This window comes from Dermacentor albipictus, unplaced genomic scaffold (assembly GCF_038994185.2).
Source record: "Dermacentor albipictus isolate Rhodes 1998 colony unplaced genomic scaffold, USDA_Dalb.pri_finalv2 scaffold_14, whole genome shotgun sequence".
Taxonomy (NCBI): domain Eukaryota; kingdom Metazoa; phylum Arthropoda; class Arachnida; order Ixodida; family Ixodidae; genus Dermacentor; species Dermacentor albipictus.
The window spans coordinates 8,593,119-8,614,556 of record NW_027225568.1 but is presented as its reverse complement, the minus strand read 5'-3'; the positions used below and the strand labels follow the sequence as shown (position 1 = coordinate 8,614,556).

General features: G+C 48.2%; 1 protein-coding gene and 1 long non-coding RNA gene across 2 annotated transcripts in view; one reads left to right on the top strand and one right to left on the bottom strand.

The window, feature by feature from the left end:
* LOC135907042 (uncharacterized) overlaps window positions 1–19,942 on the top strand; it is a 39,864-nt gene extending 19,922 nt beyond the window's left edge. The window contains exon 3 of the long non-coding RNA XR_010565872.2: window positions 19,808–19,942. This is a non-coding gene — a long non-coding RNA (uncharacterized lncRNA). The remainder of the gene's footprint in view (window positions 1–19,807) is intronic.
* The window catches only part of Loxl2 (Lysyl oxidase-like 2), a 158,625-nt gene extending 138,492 nt beyond the window's left edge, over window positions 1–20,133 (bottom strand). The window contains exon 1 of the mRNA XM_065438715.2: window positions 19,847–20,133. Within this exon, the coding sequence (XP_065294787.1) occupies window positions 19,847–19,872 (26 nt within the window). The 5' untranslated portion in view covers window positions 19,873–20,133. The remainder of the gene's footprint in view (window positions 1–19,846) is intronic.
* Window positions 20,134–21,438: the final 1,305 nt, after the last annotated feature.

Here is a 21,438-nt window from a genome sequence, read left to right as displayed (position 1 = left end):
AGTGAGAAGAAAAATTTATGGGGCTACCGTTCGGTTAGCCAAAAAGGAGAAAATGGCAGAGGTATCACCACATTCGTCAGGAAAGACACCTCTCTTCAGGAGCACGAATTGAAAATTTGCAACTCGGATAAGAAATCCGATCTCGAGGCACAGTTAATTGAAATCATCTTCCTGCGTGAATTCAGGGTGTCTAGGGCCTAGTCAGGTGACCCCATGTGTCACCTTTAGCCCCCTTCACCCGGACAACTGTATATTGCCTAAATTTCAATAAAGTCAAGTCAAGTCTTCCACGGAAAAATCCGACGTAACCGTTTCATTCTCAACTTGTACAGCTCTCCTTCCGCTTATAAGCATAATCTCCGCTCACTACTAAATAGGGTCGCAACCACTGCGAAATCGCAACCCTTAAGAGTCGCAGATTTCAGCGCTCCCCACCCGGCTTGGGGTTATGTCACATGAACAAAGAAAGGAAGGGGAGATGGCCTAACCTAGTTGCAGCGAGTACAGACCTAAACCTAACGCTGGTCTCGGACCCATGTTTTCCCACGAGGCTGGGAAACTCGATCGCCAGTGTTACGTTTCGCCTATGACGCGCGCTGTAGCCAGCGCGGATTCAACGGACGCCGGGGCTTCGTTCAAAGCGGCGGACATTTTGGCCCGTTCGGAGCGGCCGCGACGCATCCCCGCCGAGCGCGTCCCGGCATGTTCAGTGCCACGTGTCTTTGTGTGTGCGTGTGTGTGTGTGTGCCCACGCTTGTCAAAGCGCGGCAGCCGGGGAGAGGAGCTCCCCCAGTGTGAAGCGAGGAGGTCTGACCGGCGCCGGCCCGGCTGATGCGTCACCTCCTTGTCTCTACATGTCTCTCAGTCCGTCCGTAGCTCGCTGTCACGTGGTGTCATCTCGTGACCTTCCTTCTTTCCCGCGACGCCAAGAGTATAAGAGCAGCTGCCCCCGGACGCCAGGAGAGAGGCTCCGATTTCTTCTGTTGAGTAACGTGCTCTCCCGTCTCTCTACTTCGGTCGACCTGACCGCCCGCTCTTTGCGATGCTAGAATAAACAAGTTCTTCTTTTAGCAGTCGCCTCATGCTTTGCTGGGACCTTCGGATGCTTCCAGTGTGCCCCAGGCCGCCAGGCCAACGCTACCCTTGGGGCTTGCGACCCATTTGCGACAACGGGCGCCAGCGGTCCGATTGCAATAACGGGTGTCAGCACTGAGGTTCCAACAGCTGGTGGCAGCGCTGAGATTCCAACAGCCGGTGCCATCGGTGCGGATCAAACAGCTGGTTGCCAGCGGTGAGATCGCGACAACGGAGGCCAGCAGCGAAGATATGCGGTTGACTGTATGCTGAGCAGCACAACGACCATCCGGGAGCAGTGCAACGAGCCCTGTGTGATGACTGGTTGCCTGCAGCGGAACGACTGCGCTGAATTCTTGGCTGCGAGGTTTGGTGAGTGCGGGACTTTCTTCTTCTGAGTTTTGCCAGGCTTTTGTTAGTGTCAGAAACAGAGCTGGTAATTGTGGTTGTCGTTGCTGCCGGGTTAGTTGCGGCAAGACAATAGTAGGCAGTAGAGAAAGCAGCATTCAGAGCAGCCATGGATTTGAAGTCGTTGCGCAAACCGAAATTGTTGGAGCTTGCAAGAGAGTTGGGTCTGGATGTCTCAGACAAACTCAGAAAACCAGAACTGCTAAGGGCTATTCTTGAGTTAGGAGCTGAGGATGACGAGCTGTCGGAATGCCTTGAGACTATTGAGGAGAGGGAGACGGCAAAAAGACAGGAGCGCGAACTTAGAGAGCAACAAGAAAAAGAACAGCGCGACCACGCTTTGGAAATGAAGCGTCTCGAGGTAGAGATGGAACGCGCTCGTAATGGAAATCAGGCACACGGTGCAGGAGAACGAGTATTGTTCAAAATGACTGACCTGATGCGGCCGTTTAAGCTTGGAGAGGACATTGGTTTGTTCCTGGTTAACTTTGAGCGAACGTGCGAGAAGCAGGGGTTCTCTCGGGAAACGTGGCCACAGCGCTTGCTCACTTTGTTACCCGGCGAGGCGGCCGACGTAGTCGCTCGCTTGGATAGAGAGGAGGCAGAGGATTTCGACAAAGTGAAATCGAGTCTGCTAAAAAAGTACAGGCTGTCCGCGGAGGCGTTCCGTCGGAAGTTTCGAGAAAATGAGAAAGGCAAAAGTGAGTCATATACAGAGTTTGCCTACAGGCTAATGTCAAACATGCAGGAGTGGCTCAAAGAAGAGAAAGCGTTTGGTGACCACGAGAAAGTTCTGCAGTGTTTCGGGCTAGAACAGTTTTATAGTTGGTTACCTGAGAACGTGCGGTACTGGGTCTTGGATAGGCCAGACGTTAGTACGGTGGCTAGAGCCGCTGAGCTAGCCGAAGAGTTTGTGACGCGTCGGGCTCGCGGAGCTAAGGACGGTCAAAAGGGTGAATTTGGCTCCAAGTTTGAGAGGCCGAAGTTCACGCCCATGAGAGCAAAGGGGGACACACGTAGTGCGGATGCGAGTGAAAGCAGTCCGACCGAACGTAAGGAGACGGCGGCAACCGAAGCCGAACGCAGAAAGCGGTTCGAGACGAGGCAAGCGCGCGTTTGTTATACGTGTCAGAAGCCGGGTCATTTTTCGGCGCAGTGTCCAGAAACAAAAACAAAAGTCGTGTTTTTGTCGTTATGCAGCACTGACGAGAACATGAAGCTTCTCGAGCCTTACATGCGAGACCTCCTCGTGAACGGGAAAGAGTGCCGAGTGCTTCGCGATTCCGCAGCTACGATGGATGTAGTTCACCCCTCTTACGTCGAACCCGATATGTTCACGGGCGAGTGCGCATGGATCAAGCAAGCCGTGGAAGCTCACAGCGTGTGTCTGCCCGTAGCAAAAGTGCTTATTGAAGGACCTTTCGGAGCACTTGAGACGGAGGCGGCAGTGTCATCTATGCTGCCCCCCCAGTACCCATACCTATTTTCGAACAGGTCCGATCACCTCCTGCGCGAGAAGGGGCTTTTGTTTGGTGAGGCTAGCGTTCAGGCCTTGACCAGATCGAAGGTTCGGGAGCTCGCTGCAAAGGCGGTAGTTGCGGGGCCGACGTTGTCGAACGATGAGAAAGGGTCAGAGGCGCAGCAAGCTGATATTCAGAGCACGCCCGAACTGAATAAAATTGAGCCTGTAGCGTTAAAGGCACCAGATACTGGAGAGGAAATGCCCGACACGGGAAAGTTAGAAGAGCTATCTGAAGATTTGCTCGTCGCGCCTACGTCAGACGGACTTAATAGGTTGCTAAAAGTCAGCCGGTCGGCTTTGATAGCCGAGCAAAAGAAGGATGGCAGCCTAGAAAACATACGCTGCATTGTCAAGGAAGATGTCGCCAAGAAAAATGCTCGCTTTGTGGAAAGAGGTGGAGTCCTGTACCGGAAGTATGTAGACCGCAGGGGAGTGGAGTTCGATCAGCTGATCGTGCCTCAGTGCTACCGTCAGGATCTGTTGCGCTTGTCTCATGGGGGTTCGTGGTCCGGACACCTAGGAGTTAAGAAAACTAAGGACCGTCTCTTGCAAGAGTACTATTGGCCAGGGTCTTTTCGGGACGCAGACCACTTTGTGAAGACATGCGACACCTGTCAGCGGGTGGGCAAACCAGGGGACAAATCGAGGGCGCCGTTGAAGTTGGTACCTATCATTACGGAGCCTTTTAGACGGCTCGTTATTGATACAGTGGGACCTCTGCCGGTAACAGCCACGGGGTACAGACACATTTTGACTGTGATCTGCCCAGCGACAAAGTTCCCTGAAGCAGTGCCGCTTAAAGAACTCAGCTCAGTTGAGATAGTCAATGCACTACTGTCCATATTTGCGCGAGTTGGTTTTCCTGCGGAAATCCCATCAGATCAGGGCACAGTGTTTACTAGCGCTTTGACGACAGCTTTTCTCGAAAGGTGTGGGGTAAAGCTGTTACACAGCTCAGTGTACCACCCACAGTCGAATTCCCTTGAGAAGCTCCTCTCCGTCATGAAGTGCGTGTGGAGAGCATTGTGGTTTGAACAACAAACTGACTGGGAGCTGTTTCTGCCTGGGGTGATGTTTGCATTGAGGAGCGCGCCGCATGCGGCTACGGGGTTTTCGCCAGCTGAGATAGTGTACGGTCGCTCGCTGCGATCTCCGCTTCGCATGCTTCGAAACGGATCACTGCCCTCTCCAATGGCTGCAGACCATCTGTTCCACAAATGGCCGCCTCCTGCGCTGGAGCCTCGCTTTGCAACAATATTCCTTTGAGGTGCGTTACAAAAAGGGGAGTCTCAACGGTAACGCCGATGGCTTAAGTCGAAGCCCCTAACGTGGGAATCAGCCTCAAAATTGTTTGTTATTGATGTTTTTCTTCCTGAGGCAGGATTTTTAACATATTGCTTTTGTGTAGTGTTTCAAAGTGATGATGTGCTTTCTAGTGCAATTTTCCGATTTGTGGACGCGTTCTGAGTGCTGCTAGACTACTGTAAGGAACTAGGCAGTAGTATAAAAGGGGAAAGAGCCTGGCATGGCTTAGTGAGGGTTGTGCCGTGCTTGCTGACTGAGCGGCTGAGTTTCGGCGTAGTTCTAACGCTTGCTGGGAACGAGAGAAAAATGAGAACTCTCCCGAAGTCACTTTGCAGTGTCCTGTGTGAACCTGAACGTGAGAACGAGGCCTTCTCGGTGCGCTGCGCTCAAGAAACGCCGAGGGACGACCGACTTCGGTTATGAGCATCATCGAGCGACATCCCTCCGGACAGCGGATGCAGTCCCCTGACCATCGGGATCTCCTTCCCCCGGCGGGGCGGTCTGTTACGTTTCGCCTATGACGCGCGCTGTAGCCAGCGCGGATTCAACGGACGCCGGGGCTTCGTTCAAAGCGGCGGACATTTTGGCCCGTTCGGAGCGGCCGCGACGCATCCCCGCCGAGCGCGTCCCGGCATGTTCAGTGCCACGTGTCTTTGTGTGTGCGTGTGTGTGTGTGTGCCCACGCTTGTCAAAGCGCGGCAGCCGGGGAGAGGAGCTCCCCCAGTGTGAAGCGAGGAGGTCTGACCGGCGCCGGCCCGGCTGATGCGTCACCTCCTTGTCTCTACATGTCTCTCAGTCCGTCCGTAGCTCGCTGTCACGTGGTGTCATCTCGTGACCTTCCTTCTTTCCCGCGACGCCAAGAGTATAAGAGCAGCTGCCCCCGGACGCCAGGAGAGAGGCTCCGATTTCTTCTGTTGAGTAACGTGCTCTCCCGTCTCTCTACTTCGGTCGACCTGACCGCCCGCTCTTTGCGATGCTAGAATAAACAAGTTGTTCTTTTAGCAGTCGCCTCATGCTTTGCTGGGACCTTCGGATGCTTCCAGTGTGCCCCAGGCCGCCAGGCCAACGCTACCCTTGGGGCTTGCGACCCATTTGCGACAACGGGCGCCAGCGATCCGATTGCAATAACGGGTGTCAGCACTGAGGTTCCAACAGCTGGTGGCAGCGCTGAGATTCCAACAGCCGGTGCCATCGGTGCGGATCAAATACCAGAAACATGATGCCTGATCTCAGCTTCACTAGAAATGCGGCGGCAAAGTGGTCCAACTTACAAGAAAACTTGGGGAGTACGTGACCACTAACGTAGCAGAACTCAGGATGGAAATAATAGCAGCTCCCTCCAAAACCTTTAAATACACAGACTGGGACGTCTTTAGGAAAATAAGAGGTGAAGATGAGGCAGTATACGACATCTTCAGTAAACTGCTTGTACAGATCCAGATCGATGTCGAGAAGGCCACCAAGGAAATAGTTATAGATTTTGATGCCCCAGGGATGGACGCAAGGTTAGCGCACCTCCTGGAAGCCAAACGCTCTCTCCTCGAGAGATGGAAAACACAAAGACTCAATCGCAGGCTTCGGAAGAAGATCGCGGAGCTCAATGAACACATTGAGGAGCATTGCTCCGAACTTAATAAACAGCAGTGGAGAGACGCCTGCTCGGCAGCGCATGAAAAATGCGCAAAGGAGGAAAATGGACCCTCTTCAAACATCTCTTAGACGATGGACAATCCAAATGTAATCAGAGGCTAGTCATACACCGATTAATTAATAAGGAAAAAATGGAAGGCATCTCAGAAGCCTCCATATTTCGGACACTAGCCAACAAATATGTTCCAATTGGCCAAAGACCAGGTTCTCCCTCCCCCCTCATTATGAGGGCGCGCCTGCCCCAGAGCTGGACGTCCCCTTCTCGGAAGCTGAGATCAGGGAAGTGCTGTACAATTTAAACGGAAGGTCTGCCCCAGGCCCCGATGGAGTTACGAACTGGCTTTTAAGAAATTTGGACGACAAAGCAATTCAAGCTTTAGTGAAGGAGATAAATGAGGTATGGGAGGAAGGCGTTGTACGGGAGAGTTGGAAGAAGGCCACAGTGGTCCTAATCCCCAAACCAGGTAAATCACGCAGCTTGCAGAACCTCCATCTTATCTCCCTTACTTGCATTAGCAAAGTAGGGGAACATGCAGTGCATAACAGGATATCGAGACTTATTGAGCGGAACGAACTATTCCCGTATAATATGGTTGGTTTCAGCGCCTTGCTTTCGACGCAGGATGTCATGCTCCTACTCCAAGCACAGATAATCGACTCTCAGAGCAAAGATGTAAAAGGGGTTCTCGCACTGGATCTATCCAAGGCCTTCGATACAATTGCACGTGACTATATCCTTCAGGAGATATCAGCCTCGAACTTAGGAGTTAAATTCTCCTTCGTTGCATCCTTCCTCGAGAGCAGGACGGCAGCCATAAAGTTGAGGCAATCAGTGTCGCAATATTTCACACTCGGAAGAAGGGGTACTCCCCAAGGGGCAGTTATCTCACCCTTTCTGTTTATTATAGCCATGCGCAAGTTGCTGGAAAGCCTTGGAGCAATTCCATACGTAGGTCATGCATTATATGCTGACGATATTATAATCTGGTGTCCTGGAGGATGGGAGGCAACGGTCGAACAAGCTCTACAGGAGGCTCTGGACGTTACAGAGTCTTTCTTGGAAGGTACGGGTCTGGCACCCTCGCCTGGAAAGTCGGATCTGCTGCTGTACAGACAGGCTAGACGAGATGCTAAGGGTCTCACCCCACTCGATCAGGTGCCCATTAGCATTCGTACCAAAGATGGGCACACCATCCCGAGAGTAGGCTCTATCAAAATCCTAGGGCCTTCAATAGACTCAAAGGTCTGCAACGCTAACACTATAGCCCATCTCACCACGAAAACTGAGAACATTCTCAGAATAATTATCAGAGTTTCCAACAAGAAATTCGGCATAGGTGAGGATATATCCTCCTTAGGGCTCACCACGCTTTCCTGATGAGCCATGTCATTTACATAATCGCGGCCCTCAATAGGACGAAATCAGAAATAGATAAATTAGACACACTTATGAGCAAAAATGTCAGAAGGGTGATCGGCATGCCAATCACGGCTAGCACAGAGAAGCTCATGACGTTGGGAGTACACAACTTCGGAGTTAATAGAAGCACAAAGATCAGCACAAATTATTAGATTCTCAAACACCAAAGCAGGCAGAAGACTGCTGGATGTGGCTGGCCTCCGTCCTAGCTTGATATACCACGCAACTTGATATTCAAACAAGGAACTCCTTTATTGAAGACCCTTTTCCTTCAAATGTCCACCCCCAACACAATAAAGGTCGAAGGTGAGCGAGGGCTAGAACTTTCTTAAAGAACTTATCCGGAACGTAGACCTTTGTTGACGCGGCGTGACAGGCCAGTGCCAACAAGTTCTCCGTAGCCGTAGTCAAGGACAGGGGAGAACTCCTCTCGGCAGCCTCGCTGAAGACCTCCTCGGTCGATGTGGCGGAACAGGCTGCTATAGCTCTCACATTACTGGACTCAAAACGCACTACGGTGTACACGGACTCCCGAGCAGCCGTTAGAGCATTCGCATCGGGATTGATAGCCAAAGAAGCAGCCAGGATTCTGAACGGCAAACGCCCCTCTGAGATAGTTCACTACAAGGTCTGGTTCCCAGCTCACATGGGACCAGACCTACTACCGCATCACCTGAACCCCAGTGAGATAGCCCACGACCGTGCAGGAGGCTTCATATGCCGCCACGGTATGGTGTCTCGGGTGAGTTCGGGAGAGCTCATGCACAGTGATACTGTAGTTACTTTCATGAAATCACATCTAATTACAGAGGGAATAGGCGGAGTTTTCCTTTCCCCCATCATAAGTACAACAGGCCACAAGCTAGCACGCTCCGCATGCTCCAGACGGAGTCCTATTCCTCTAGGGGCTTTCTGAACATGCTCCACCCGGACATTCATCCACTCTGGCCAGATTGCCGCACTGAACTTAGCTCATTAAGTCACATGCTCTGGCAGTGCCCTGTGTTACAGGATTTTAACCGAGAAGAAAACTGGACGAAGGCCAACACAGACCCGGAACAAGACGTCCAGCTCCTGTCTGTCCAGAGGGCCCGTGAACGAGCAGAGAGGCATGGCCTCTTTGTTCCGACATGGGACTAGCCAACGGCTGGGTAGGGACCTACCTAGCAGGTCCCTGCCTAGCTAGTCAGGACCCCAATAAAGTCGTTGGCTACTACTACTATAACCTCCCCCACTTCACCTGTCTGTCGCGCGACGTCATGCAGACCGCGATAGCTCCCCATCTGATATAACGTGCACACACTGATTATTCGTGATTTAACCAAACAAAAGAAAAATAGTTATTTCTGATTCAACGCCTTTTCGCCATTAGCCCTCGGCTATTCGTCAAAAGTTTTCGGGCTGCACCCATTTCACCTGCCTGTCACGCGACGTCACACAACCGCAAAAACTCACCGCGTCAAAGGGACGTGTACGCCTTAAAGATGCATTAATAAGCCCAACAAAACTGAATTTTCTTCTGAATTGCCGCAGGCTGCCCCATTCCGAAAGGAATAAAAGATGGCTGCCGCCGATCGCTCAGCCACTGGCTACTCGCACCTGCCGGAAAGCATGGGTTTATTTGCATATAATAATACTTTTTGCGTGTCCGTGTAACGTTTTCGAACACTTTCGGCACGTTTACGACCTCGTTCTGCCAACTCTTCATTCTCGAGGATCCGTTTTAGCGTCATTCTTAAGCTTCCATTGCATCCCACCGCGTTTTTTATTCAGCCACCGCCAGCTATGTAAGGGAAAGCGGACGAATCGCAGAGGCGGGCACGACCCTCTTCATCAGGTTATTGATTTCCAGTGCAGTGGCTCGGCCCCATCGAATCCCTCGCCACTTCAGCCGCTCCCCACCTCTTGTAAGCCAATTAGATAAGACAAGCCGCTCAGTGTAGGCAATGTTATTTGTTTTTCAAGAAAACGAAAGTTACCTCCTATGAACAAGGAGAGCGGTTGATTGGTCTGTCCAGACAACGCTGCGGGTGACCGCCGGATGCTTGCGTCAGTGGTTACGCGAGTTTGACGTCTGGAGAATGGAATAAATACATATTGCCATAGTTTTACGTTAAAAGGCCCCTGGACGCTTTTCTCGAAACGCAGCCGCGCAGGACGACGCCACGGGAGCAACTCTCGATAACTGTGGAGTGACAACGGCAGCGCCCCTGGATTTTATGAGAAAAACAAAACCGGAACTGCTGGAAATTGGTTGAAAATATCAGATCCACATGTTTGACATGCGGCGGACCTTTAGGAATACACTTTGGCGGAATAAAACGACTCGAACTCCAAACCGAAGCTCACTGGTAAACAGCTGACGTCATTTTCGGTTAGTTATCCCCGTTCAGCACTGTCGGACGGCAAAGCCAGTGAAATAATTTAATCCCTGACTTGTCGGGAGTCATTTCACTACAAAATTTTGATGCTAGTGAGGCGTAATCGTGAGCGGCATGATTTTTTCTCGAGCGCGGCAGAAGGTGACAGCCACGTCTCTTTTCGCTACAGCATGCACACATTAGTTCGCAAAAATGTCCGTCAAAAATTATGAGATCGCCGGAGTGCAAAAAATTAAACTGATTCTGAAAGTGCAATGCCTGTACTAACTATTGGGTGGCCTTATATAGATAAGAAACTGCCTAATAAGTCGAAATTGGTGATCTAAAGCGTCGTTTACCGGCGATCGATTTCAATAGGCGGGGTGACGAAAGACATAAATGCTTATTAGGCGGCTTCCACCTCATGGCAGGGAAGCAAATTTTAATAAAAATATCTTTATGATAATTAAAAGCCTATCCGCTTGAAAAAGTTTCATCTGAGTTGCCACTTTGCAAGCTGATACTGACTTGCTGGTGGTTCGTATGTGGGCCCTTGAAATATGTCGAACCGTCAAACAAAGGGTTATTCCGAATGTTTTATTTCGGTAAGGCATGTTACCCTCCTGCCCTTCACTCCGGTTCACAACCACGCATAAGACGAAAGTGCTGCGTAAAGAGCGTCGTTAGCATGAGATCACGGTATCAAATCCCGGCCACGGCGGCCGCGTTTCGATGGGGGCGAAATGCGAAAACACCCGTGTACTTAGATTTAGGTGCACGTTAAAGAACCTCAGGTGGTCCAAATTTACGAAGTCCGCCACTATGGTGTGTTTCATAATCTGATTGTGTTTTTGGCACGTATAGCCCTATAATTCTGCCAACACTTCTGCAGTGATGTGATGTGCCATGTCAAGCAATAACAATGCTCAACCTTCTCATAGGTTACAAACAATGGCGCACAACAACGCCTCAACCAAACATGTCCCCCTGTATGTTCCGTGTACTATGCAGATTAACAGCAATGGTACAAGCAAGGCAACATGTACCATCAACTCACTACTCTCGTATTGCACCAAACGTTGAAGAAATAAAATATTCGCAGTTACCATCACCGCTATATATCGCAAATCAAAGCAAACAGCACAGAGCACTTCGCTTACATCGATTCGTACAGTGCGTTGGATCCGCATAACATTGTAGACTGTGAAGTTATACGCTTAACGATCGGGCTCATTAATAGAATAGGTATATTCGAAGTGGGAAAAAGCGGATGTTGGTTCTACGGTAAATTTGATTTAAACAGTTTCTATCCAATGGCCTTTGCGTGGTTGCCGACTACCGTGGTAATGTATAGTCGTCAAAATGGGCTACAATTGGTAGTGAATTCAGGAAGTTGAGGAACAGCAAGAAGACAAAAGCTTGCACACGGCCTCAGGGAAATGACTTCTTGAGTAGCATGGTCAGGGGCTGTGCTATGGTTTTAATGTCCATCGAAAATTCCCCAAGATATGAACATAGGCCGACAAAAATGCGGGCATCTTGGGAAAGTTGAAACGGATGGAAATATCAAGACAGCACTAACTTAAATATAAAAATAACTTAAGGATAAAAAACCATAACGTACGTTGGCAGGGAGCCCAAATGAGGACGAATAAATTGATTGTTGAAAAAGTTCAGCTGATACCCGATGCTACGAAATAAGGCGACCATGTCGGTAAGCTTTGAGGAGAGGTCCAATAGTTCTTATGGCCGACGCCTGCGTCCGGCAACTATCGGATGACTACACATATAAGTGAGATGCTTATTCATCGGCTCTTACAGTGCCAAGGATGGGTCTAAAATTTGGGGCGCGGACTCCATTCCATTAATTACAGTGCCATTCTTCGATGGCTCATACCGATTTTCACACAATGACGATGCGAATAAATTGTCTGATGTGCCAACTGTCCCCTTCCTAGAACTGCGAACACTCCTTAATGATGTGCTCAACAGTATTGGCCTCGAGCTCCACCACTGGAAAAGCTGGCGCCACCGTCGGCGTGACGTGCTAGGAGGGATCACGTGGACATAGCGGCCGCGTCGGCTGCTTCGGGCGCGCCGAAGCGAGCTGAAAACGAGTTTAAATTCCCTCGTACGCTGCAGTCCTCATTTAGTGGTGAAATTTTCCCGCTTCGAGTGTCTCCTTTACAACGCTTGAAAGCACTACAATAGGTAGTGGCTGCCTTTGAAGGCGCGCAACATGGTAGGCTACTGCTCGGTGCCGCAGGGCCGGATGTACGCAACGGAGCCCGCAGTCAGCCTTATTCACACGTAGCCGCAGGACAAGCTGCGTGAAGTTTGGCTCGCGAAACATAAAACCGGCAAACATCGGCTACAACTCGGGTATGCAGCAAGCACACACGCGAGGAAGATTTCTGCTACGGCGCGCGGTCTGCACTCGCCCGAGTCCGCTGCCCGACTAATGTCATGACGGTTTGGTCTATGAACTTGTCGATGCTATAGATACTGCCAAGTTGAGAGCGGTAAGAAGCACATTTTAACAAAGCATGGCATATGGTCATGTTTGTGTTATGAATTAATGCATGCACTGGATTACAAAAAAGGAGCAGTGGGAAATTGGACGCAGAGAACACCGATAAACATACAGTGCGACGCAACTCGAGAAATAATATTGAAAGGTCAAAGAATTTAGAAGAAAAAAATAAGATTGAATCGTCGCGACGGCACATCACAGTCCCCGTAGGCGTCGAAGTCTCTACAATGAAGTTATTTTTGAACAGCTCTGATAACACCCACGCAACAATGGTTGATTGTATATTGTCAAATGCTCATATTCTGCGGCCTAAAGCTCATGGCACGGTGCGAAATAGCGCGCGGAGAAAGCGAAACAGTGCGCGGACAAGCATCCATGGACGCGCCGCGCCGGGAATCTGCGATCGCTGCATTGAGACTTCATTCTATTACGCTCCATTTAGTTATACAAACACTATAAGAACATATTTCACATAGCTTGCTCTCACCGTTTACCTACCTTTCACGCAAGAAGCCGGTTCGGGATACTCCATCGCGGCGACCGCGCGCAGTGGCGTTCACTGTACGTATTCGGTGAAGAGGTAGCGTCTGTAAACGATTGTGTGCTTTCAGTTTGCCCAAGATTACTATTTTGACAGTAAAAAACTTCTCTCGTTTCGAAAGTACTTACAGAAACGTCCGGGAGGGCTCGCGCGTGGTGTTTTCAGTGAGCGCTGACAGCAAAACCTATGAGGAGCGCGCCGCCTGATCCCTCATACTACGCCAGCGAGGCGCTTCCGCTAGATGGCGACTCCGTAACTCCTCGCCGCCAATAGCAACCCTTGAATGCAAGTAAGTGTCAGGAGTTGTGCGCGAGGCCTTTGAGTACGTGGGCAGCGTTTTTGGCGTTCGACACCTGCTAGTCTGCATTGAGGCTATGCTATAATGGCAGAACTGCAACATAGTAGACAATATGAAGAACAGGCAAATCATGCATGTATTACTGCACAATAATCTTAAATAGGCATCATCTTCCACGCGCGTGAATAACCGTGACTTGCAGAGCCGTCTTTTTACAACTAAATGCAAGTACTGTATATGTCATGCCCAAAGGTGTACCTCGCCTGGCGACCAGTAAATGTGACGTGACATTGTGAGCTGCTTCGGCCATAGCGTGCTAATGGACGACGACAAAGAAACAGTTCGCGCAATTATTGTGTCATACATTTTGCCCCAAGGTGTAAAACCAACTTGTTCATGCGTCCATCTTAATACCTAAGAACATCTTTTCTCGATTTGCAGCTGCTGCAGTAGGCCATCAGTACGGAAAAGAAAGTTGCTAGAGAAATTATAGTGGATACCTTAACGAAACCGATAGGTGAAAATCAAAAGCTGTCCACGACGGCGTCTCTACTAGATGCTGCTCGACGCTGAGAAAGTTTTAGCTCGGACCTCGTATCTAAATGCATAAAAATTGAGAAATCGTTTTTCTCGGCAACCACATGCACCAAATTTGATCAAATTTTTTGCATTTAAAGAAAAATTTAGAATATAGCTACTGTTGGTTGTGGCTGTTGGTTGTGAATTGTTTATTTACGCCGCAATTTGTTTAATAAAATTAGTACAAATCGCATATCTTCAGCAAACGAAACTGTATGTAAATGAGCAATCAAATAGGATATAACAATTTTGTCAATTGCACCTAAAGGTACATCTAAAGAGGACAAAATTGGTGCATTATGCATGACTCTCAAAAATACCACTAATTGGTGAGTAGAACTTTTGCGAAACCCTTGTAAATAATGTAACCAATTCACGTAAGATATAAATCGACGTATGAAATTTGTCCGCTTTGGATGCTCTCATGGATAGTTTACAGAACTGCGATATCTATACCAGGTAGCGAGCAGCGAATTAGTAAGCGTCGTGCTTCTATATTTTTCAATATCAACTTTTGAAAACTCTTTTTAAAACATCCAGAATTATTTTAAATTCTACTTCTCACATTCACTAGAATCTAATATCTTCTTTCAAGTGCAATAAATTTCATTAAAGTCGGCCTTGTGGTTATCTCAGAAAAGCGTTTCTGCGTTTTACATGTACTTGAATAGGCGACATTGGAGTTGACTTCGCAGCATTAAAAAAGCAGAAAAAGAAAAAAAAATACCGTGGCTGCCTTCCAGGAAGCCCCTGTGAAGCCTGAAATCAATCACCGCTGGGTTTGCCTCGTCGCGACTAAACGTTGTTAGTAATTTACAACCGTAATTTCCAACAAGTAATTTCAAGCCGACGAGCGGCCACTCTTTATCAAGAATACTGATAACGCCCGCGGGACAAGCTTTGTGGTGAAGTTCAGTGCACATGAATGGCTTTTAATCATTTTATGTTTGTTTCGTTGACGTCATCATAAGTCACAGCGGGAAGTTTGAACAGTTTAAGGTCACTACGCCACGTGGCGACACTACCACTTACTAAACCATGAATTCCAGAAAGGCTGTATACAGTAGCGTGTTAACCTACAAATGATTCACAGAGTGCTTGCAGTGTATATGCGGAGGAGGTTGGGAGCGAACTAGTCGAGCTAACCTGTTTTCGTCCGTTAAAAAGGTGGGCTTGATCTGTCGCACCTCTTCATCAGACAAAAGGTGTCATCAGCAAAGCATATTTAGCGCCAGCAAACACGGACAGAAGGGAGACGACACCACAATGCGCTAACTTCAAGTTAGCGCATTGTGGTGTCGTCTCGCTTCCGTCCTTATTTTTTGGCGCTAAATATGCTTTCAGTTTACCAACACGCCCAACAAATGGCAATGCTGAAAACGTGTCATGTTTTATATTTTTAAGGGATCAGTGTGATCCATTTTTGCTCACAGTTATACAAGTTCACCAACACAATGCACTACCGGAGTTCATTGTTTATGCAAATTATACTGCTATACATGTTTGCGATGCATAGTATAAGAGGTTACTGGCGCGAAGTTGTTGGTTTTCGCATGCTTAAGGCACGATTTTCTTTTGAATACTTCAGTACAGCGAAAGGGAAAAAGCTGGACAAAGATTTGCTGGATGTTGTGCTGCCTGTGCCGTTGTACTGAACCGTATACACTGGAGGCTGAAGAATGGACGTCTCAGAACGAGTTAAAGGAATGCCGATATGGCCGCATGCTTTTTTTTTCTTCTTTTTTTTAAAGCTTCAAACAAACACTTTACCAGTAAAAGCATAGCGGCAAGATAAAGGAATCTTCGTGTTGTAGAGTAAATTGTATATTCTGCAGAAAACCAGAAACAATAGAAGATTTTTTATGGAATGCTAGGGTCCCATATTTCATTGGCACGTACTTCAGCGAACTATAAAAAAGTGACTCAATTACACCACATGGAATCTGATATTTACCAGTTGAGAATCACGGCGACGTGCCTTATGGCTTGATAATGGTACTCAGCCTCCATATATAGTATATGGAAAGCTACAATGTCGGTGAGACATGTGGACATTAACCTTCGTCGTCGACGGTTCCAGCTAAATCTCTAGTGCTCGTGTACCCTCCAGAAAGTGCAACACTATTCGAGTCGTTCATCTAGTCTGATTACACAACGCTCCACTACAACATAGACAACAGATACAATCGGCTATAACTTTCAAGAATCTTGATACGGGCAGGCGCGCCTTGGCACCGGGTGGAGACTTCTAACATTTGCTAGCTGGTGACAGGAAAACGATGAATGAAATGTGGGACAAAATACAAAGGCGTGCTAGCTACTTTTGTGCTGCAATACATAAACGATAGCTCTGTGAAGAAAGGGGCATTTTTACGACAAGTTTGATGGCGTATATCTCCAAATTGGTGTCATTCTGGAAATTAATTCCAATTGGATACGACACCGCAAACTTACCGACTGCAATTCGTAAATTGCAATATGTGCCGTAAATCAAAGACTTAAAAAGTCTATTAGTTTTTTTTTTTAATAGTTGAAGATGTGTTTCGATTTCTCGTGCAAGTTATGTCCGCATCTCTGAATAATCCAGCTCAAGATTTATGATAATGTTATCTGCAACAGGCGATTGTTAAAATTTCCGTAATGCTTGGTCACTCTGTAAGTACAAATGCCGCAGTTGAAGTGTCACGTCTGGATGCTTATTAATACGCTTCTAGACAGAGTACAGGATGAACTAAAACGTTGTAATGGCCCAATACAGAGTAACTCATGCACTTGGCACGGTTTTAAGAAGAAATAAAGAAAATGCGATATTGGAAGATCACGTGTTCGCTATTGAACTAAAAAATAAGAGAATTGTTTACGATGTCAATTACACTTTTAATAGTACACAACCGGGAACGTTCACAAAAGCAACACACAACTGAATGACCAACTCTACAGGATATTAAGCAATAAGACATCGAGCGCGAACTTCGTGTCTTTCTTAAGAGTTGACAAAACAAGCTCGTAGTATTGAGGAAAGATTCCTGGAAAAGGGGAATGAATAAATACGGCATGCGCTAACGAAATCTTACATGAAGCCAAATCAGTTATTAGAGCGTGTCTATATTGTTTCTATATTCAACATTTCTATATTGTTGCTGTCGTGCTGCCGGCGTTTCCTCAACCGGTCATAGCCGCATTCTGGGAATGCACTAGAAGTGCTACCAAAGCAAAGACTTCAAGAACGTGATACGAAAATACGGCACATTCAGCTTGATAAAAAAAACTCTTTCAAGTCGAAAACATTTGTACAAGCAATGTACAGAAACACCGTTACTGCGTGTTTGCTCGACGCTCAGTACCGTGTAGCGCATATATAGCCACGCTGTAAGGATAGTTTAGGTGTCGAACTTTCGGCCGCCCACCACGGCGGGGAGCACGGCCAATTATAGTGTTCGCTTTGCTACATTCAGCTGCGCTCCTGGTGGGCCCCCTCGCTGGAATACTTCTGTCATGTACCCGTGCGAGCCACGATACCGAACTATCCTGCAACACATCCTGCATAGGCCCACCGCGGCTTGATGGGTGCCCTTGTCGTGGCACTACTTTCCGTTTCTTTCTTTTTGAAAGAATTTACGAGGAGCGGCGAACGACATGTGGTCACGCATTCGAGTGAAGTGTCAGCACCTAAATAAGTTTTCTTGCTAGTGCATGAAACAAAAAAATGCAAAGGACCAGAGCCTGTTTTATGCAGCCACGCTGGGGTGAAAGTTGATGCTGTCAATAAGCCGTACACGATAAAGACGAACGTATAATTTTCTTAACTGAAGACAATTATAAGTTTATGTTCACCTCTTTGACTTGGAGCCGGCGCAGTTTTTCTATCCTCTGATAGTTGGGTTGCTTGTCAAGTAACACGGGCCGGCAAAGCGTACATAGGAACTAGAAGCGCCAGTCAGTGTAGCCGAGGCAAGAAGAACGATATGCGTATATAGACACACACGACAGCAGCCAGCGCACTCACTCCCGAACCTAAGTATCCATACTTCTCACTTACCCTAGATGATTTGAACTTCTTGCCACATCTTGTAAGCATCTCATAAGCATCTTAGGAGTGACATTTCTTTGCATTGTTCATATTTTCTTCCGCCTCTGTACTTGAATGTCTCGCTATATTCATCTTGATTACGCCTACACAAAGTCCATATTGCTTTAAAATTAATGTAGAATGAATGCCTTTAACAAACCTACGTAATGATTTTGTTGTGCACTCAAAGTTATAATTTAGTGCGCCGTTGTGATTCTAAAGCACGACTTTACGTTACGCTCCTTTATCATTTCACTGTCACTGTATGCCTGGTGCGAGCAGGTGTTTTCACTCGCAGAAAACTGCCTGCTCTGTATTTTCAAATCTAAAACCTCAATTTTTCTCACTCAGCACACATCATGACCACTAGTGGGCTCAACGCTGCCGCACTGCGGTCTCACTCAGAAAGAAGATCATCTTCATCATCAATCTATTATTTTTATGGCTGCTGGACGAATGCCTCTCCCAGCCATCTCCAAGTGCCCCTATCTTGCGCCAGCTGGTTCAAAGTTATGCCTGCAACTTTCATAACTTCATAATTCTCCCTAATTCTCTGGCGTGCTCGACGGCGCTTGCCATCCTTAGCCCACATTCTGTAACTCCTACAGATAACTGGTTATCTGCCCTACGCATTACATGGCATGCCCAACTCTATCTTTTACTCTTAATCTCAACTATATAATATTGGCTACACCCGTTTTCTGCCTAATCCGCACTGCTGCAAAATCAGGCAAAAAGAGACACTGACTTCAAGGTCCCTGGAGAGTAAGGTTAAAAGATGGAGTGTAGGGAGTAAGTTCACGAGCGGGTGGGCATCTATTGTTGGTAATTTAGCCAAGTGCACGCTATAAACTCCCGTAATCGATTGGTTGCGCCATTAATACCAAAACGGTCGTGTAAGTAATGCTCAGATCACACGAAAGTGACCGTGACACACCAATAAAAATGCGGATTGACACTTATCCTCTCACGAGGCCATATGATAAGCATCGCATTTACGGATGAAATATCAGCACAGATGGAGTACGAGTAGACAACACTCTGGCATCACCATTATGATGGCGTGAACATAAATCAACTGGCACACGTGCACGCACGGTGCTTTCAAAAGAATTAGTTTTTTCACTAATATTTTGTGCAGGAAACGTGGTCCTCACTCACTTTGATTCGAGATGCATAGCTTGTCCAATGTGGAACAGATATATAAAATGTGCGCTTTGAATACACGTTAACGAGCTTACAGTGCCAAAATTACTCACCTATCTGTATCCATAGACTCAAAAATTATGTCTTTAATTTGCTCAAGCTTAGCTCAACGGTATGCTTAGCTAAGCTAAGCATGCCGAAGCTAAGAGATAGCCTTGCCTGGGTTGAAGGCTCTCGTAAAACAAGCGAACCTTTTACCTCGTCATGAGTGAACCTTGCAAGTGTAGTTGTATGCATGCGTCCAGGGGGAAACGAAAGCTAATGGGTATACCAGGAAATGCATAAAATAAACCACTGGTTCCCCTAAGTAATCAGGCATTGTTAGTGAATCAGGCAATGAGACCTTGCCCTTTCTCATTGGGGCTCTTGCATCAAGTCGATATAAAGACCAGACGCTTCAGCAGAAGGCAATCGTCAACACAGCGCATGACTCTGTGGATTCTGTAGATATGTATCCATAGGGGTCATCTAAGCTAGGACGTCAGTGAATCGCGGAGTGATATGCCTTGCTCATACCGCCACTCACTGATCGTCGAGCCGATTCGACCTGCGAGTGCGTGGGTCTTGTATGATCAATCTGCACCAACCTGACCTTTTGTACAAATTTTGCTGTAGTGTGCGGAAGTTCACACTAGTGAAAAGGGTTTGCGAAAGAGCTGAAAAAAAAGGAATGTCTGTAAAACTAGCACGCGCTGGGGTATCGTTTTATGTAGCCTAAGTGTTTTCGCACTTGCCAATGTCGCGATCGCTAAACCGCTCCGTAGACCGTATACCTCTCATTAGCTAGAGAGGTTAGCGTCCGGTTGCTAGTCCCTTTAGCGAAAGTATACCCCCTGCTGCAGTGCTTTGCCGGCAATGGCCCTGGGAATTCGAGCGCCTACCTCGTGTCAACGCCGTGATCAGCCATGGTTGGTCGGTGGATCCCGCAAGAGCCGCAGCAGAAGCCGCTGCGTTCCCAGACCCCGTGCGTGTGTGCTTCCTGCCTCGGGATGGTCCGCCGCTCAGACTGCGGTCCCGTACTCTGCTCCGGAGAGGAGGAGAAGGACGGGCAAGCGTAGGGGAGACAGTCCCAGGCGCCGCGGTGGCCGGACGCAGCTGTCTTGTGTCTCGGGCCCAGACGGGTGGCGTCAAACGGCGGCTGAGGCGTCTCTCGATCCGGCCAGTGTGCGCCGTGACGACATCATTGCGATGCGAGCCGCAACGGGCAAGTGAGGGGGGGCACAGAGCCACGTGCGTTTCGGCCACTCATGTTTTGCAAGCGGTGATCCTCGTGGGTGCGGGGTCTCCCGCTCGATGACAGCCGCCCTGAGACGTGCTGCACGAGCGACAACCGGGTCTTTGATGTCAAGTACTGTACTGGCGGTGGCCCCGGACGCAGACGAAACTACTAAACAAAAAAGCCGCTAGTGGCGTCACACTACGTAAGCCGAACGGGCAACCCATATGACATGTCGCGATTGGGCGATCGCGACCCGTGAGTTTATCGAGCGATCACAGCGGACTATTTTGTAACTGCGCTGGCTTTCTCTACAAGCACAGCGCTCAAAAGTGTTAAGTTTAGCGGCGGGCAGAGCGTTCGTTGCTTTGGGAGTGTAGCAACAAGAAGGACTGTGTGTAGTGCATAACGTTTGACGCCTCTGCTAGCTAGAGGCGAAATGCACGCCCGCGGTGGTATTATTAACAGGAAAACCTGAACGCAGTCGACAAGTCTACGGTGGTGGGTAGCCCATCGTGCAGGAAAGGAGATGTATTTGCTGCGCGACATCTAAGCGAGAATTTCACTAATACATTTTCTAAATGTTTCGTGTGAAGGCTAGTGTATTTTATTAAATTTCCAGAAATTCAAGCATAAACTAAATCTCTGGCTGCGCTGGTTACCAAAAGATACAGTGACCAATTGGTAAGGGAAAAATAGAGCGCTCATATTGTAATCAAAGAGGCAGGAATGGCGCTCAGGGACGAACATTTGTGTAACTGTACTGTTCTATATCTCGCGATCGCAGTCACTGGGGAAGACTGTCTGTGCATGTCTACTTGACTACAGGGTTTCAAATAAATTGCTTGAAAGTATACGTGGTGTGTGTCTAGTCCTTTTTGTTGTTTAAGCCTGTTGGAGCATTTTGCAGTGCTCAGCCCAACTTTCCCTCCAAGCTAAACTCGAGTTAAGCTTACTTGCAAGGCACCTTGCAAAGCTTGCGTAGCAGTACGGTGCCTTTTCATATCATACCAATCTCAAGCACGCTGAGATTGGTAACGTTAACGAGAAATGGTCCACTTCGCTGCCGTGCACAGTGGTTGGGGGGAAGTCATACGTGAAAAAACAGGGTGGGGGGAGGGGGGGAGGGGGTAGAGAGAAGAAGGGTATTATAATTATTATTTGTTTTGAACGCATATATACATTTAACAGGAAAGGGAAAGCGAGGAGCAGGCTGGCAACTGCCACCGGAAGGGGCACAACGCCTGCCTACTCTTC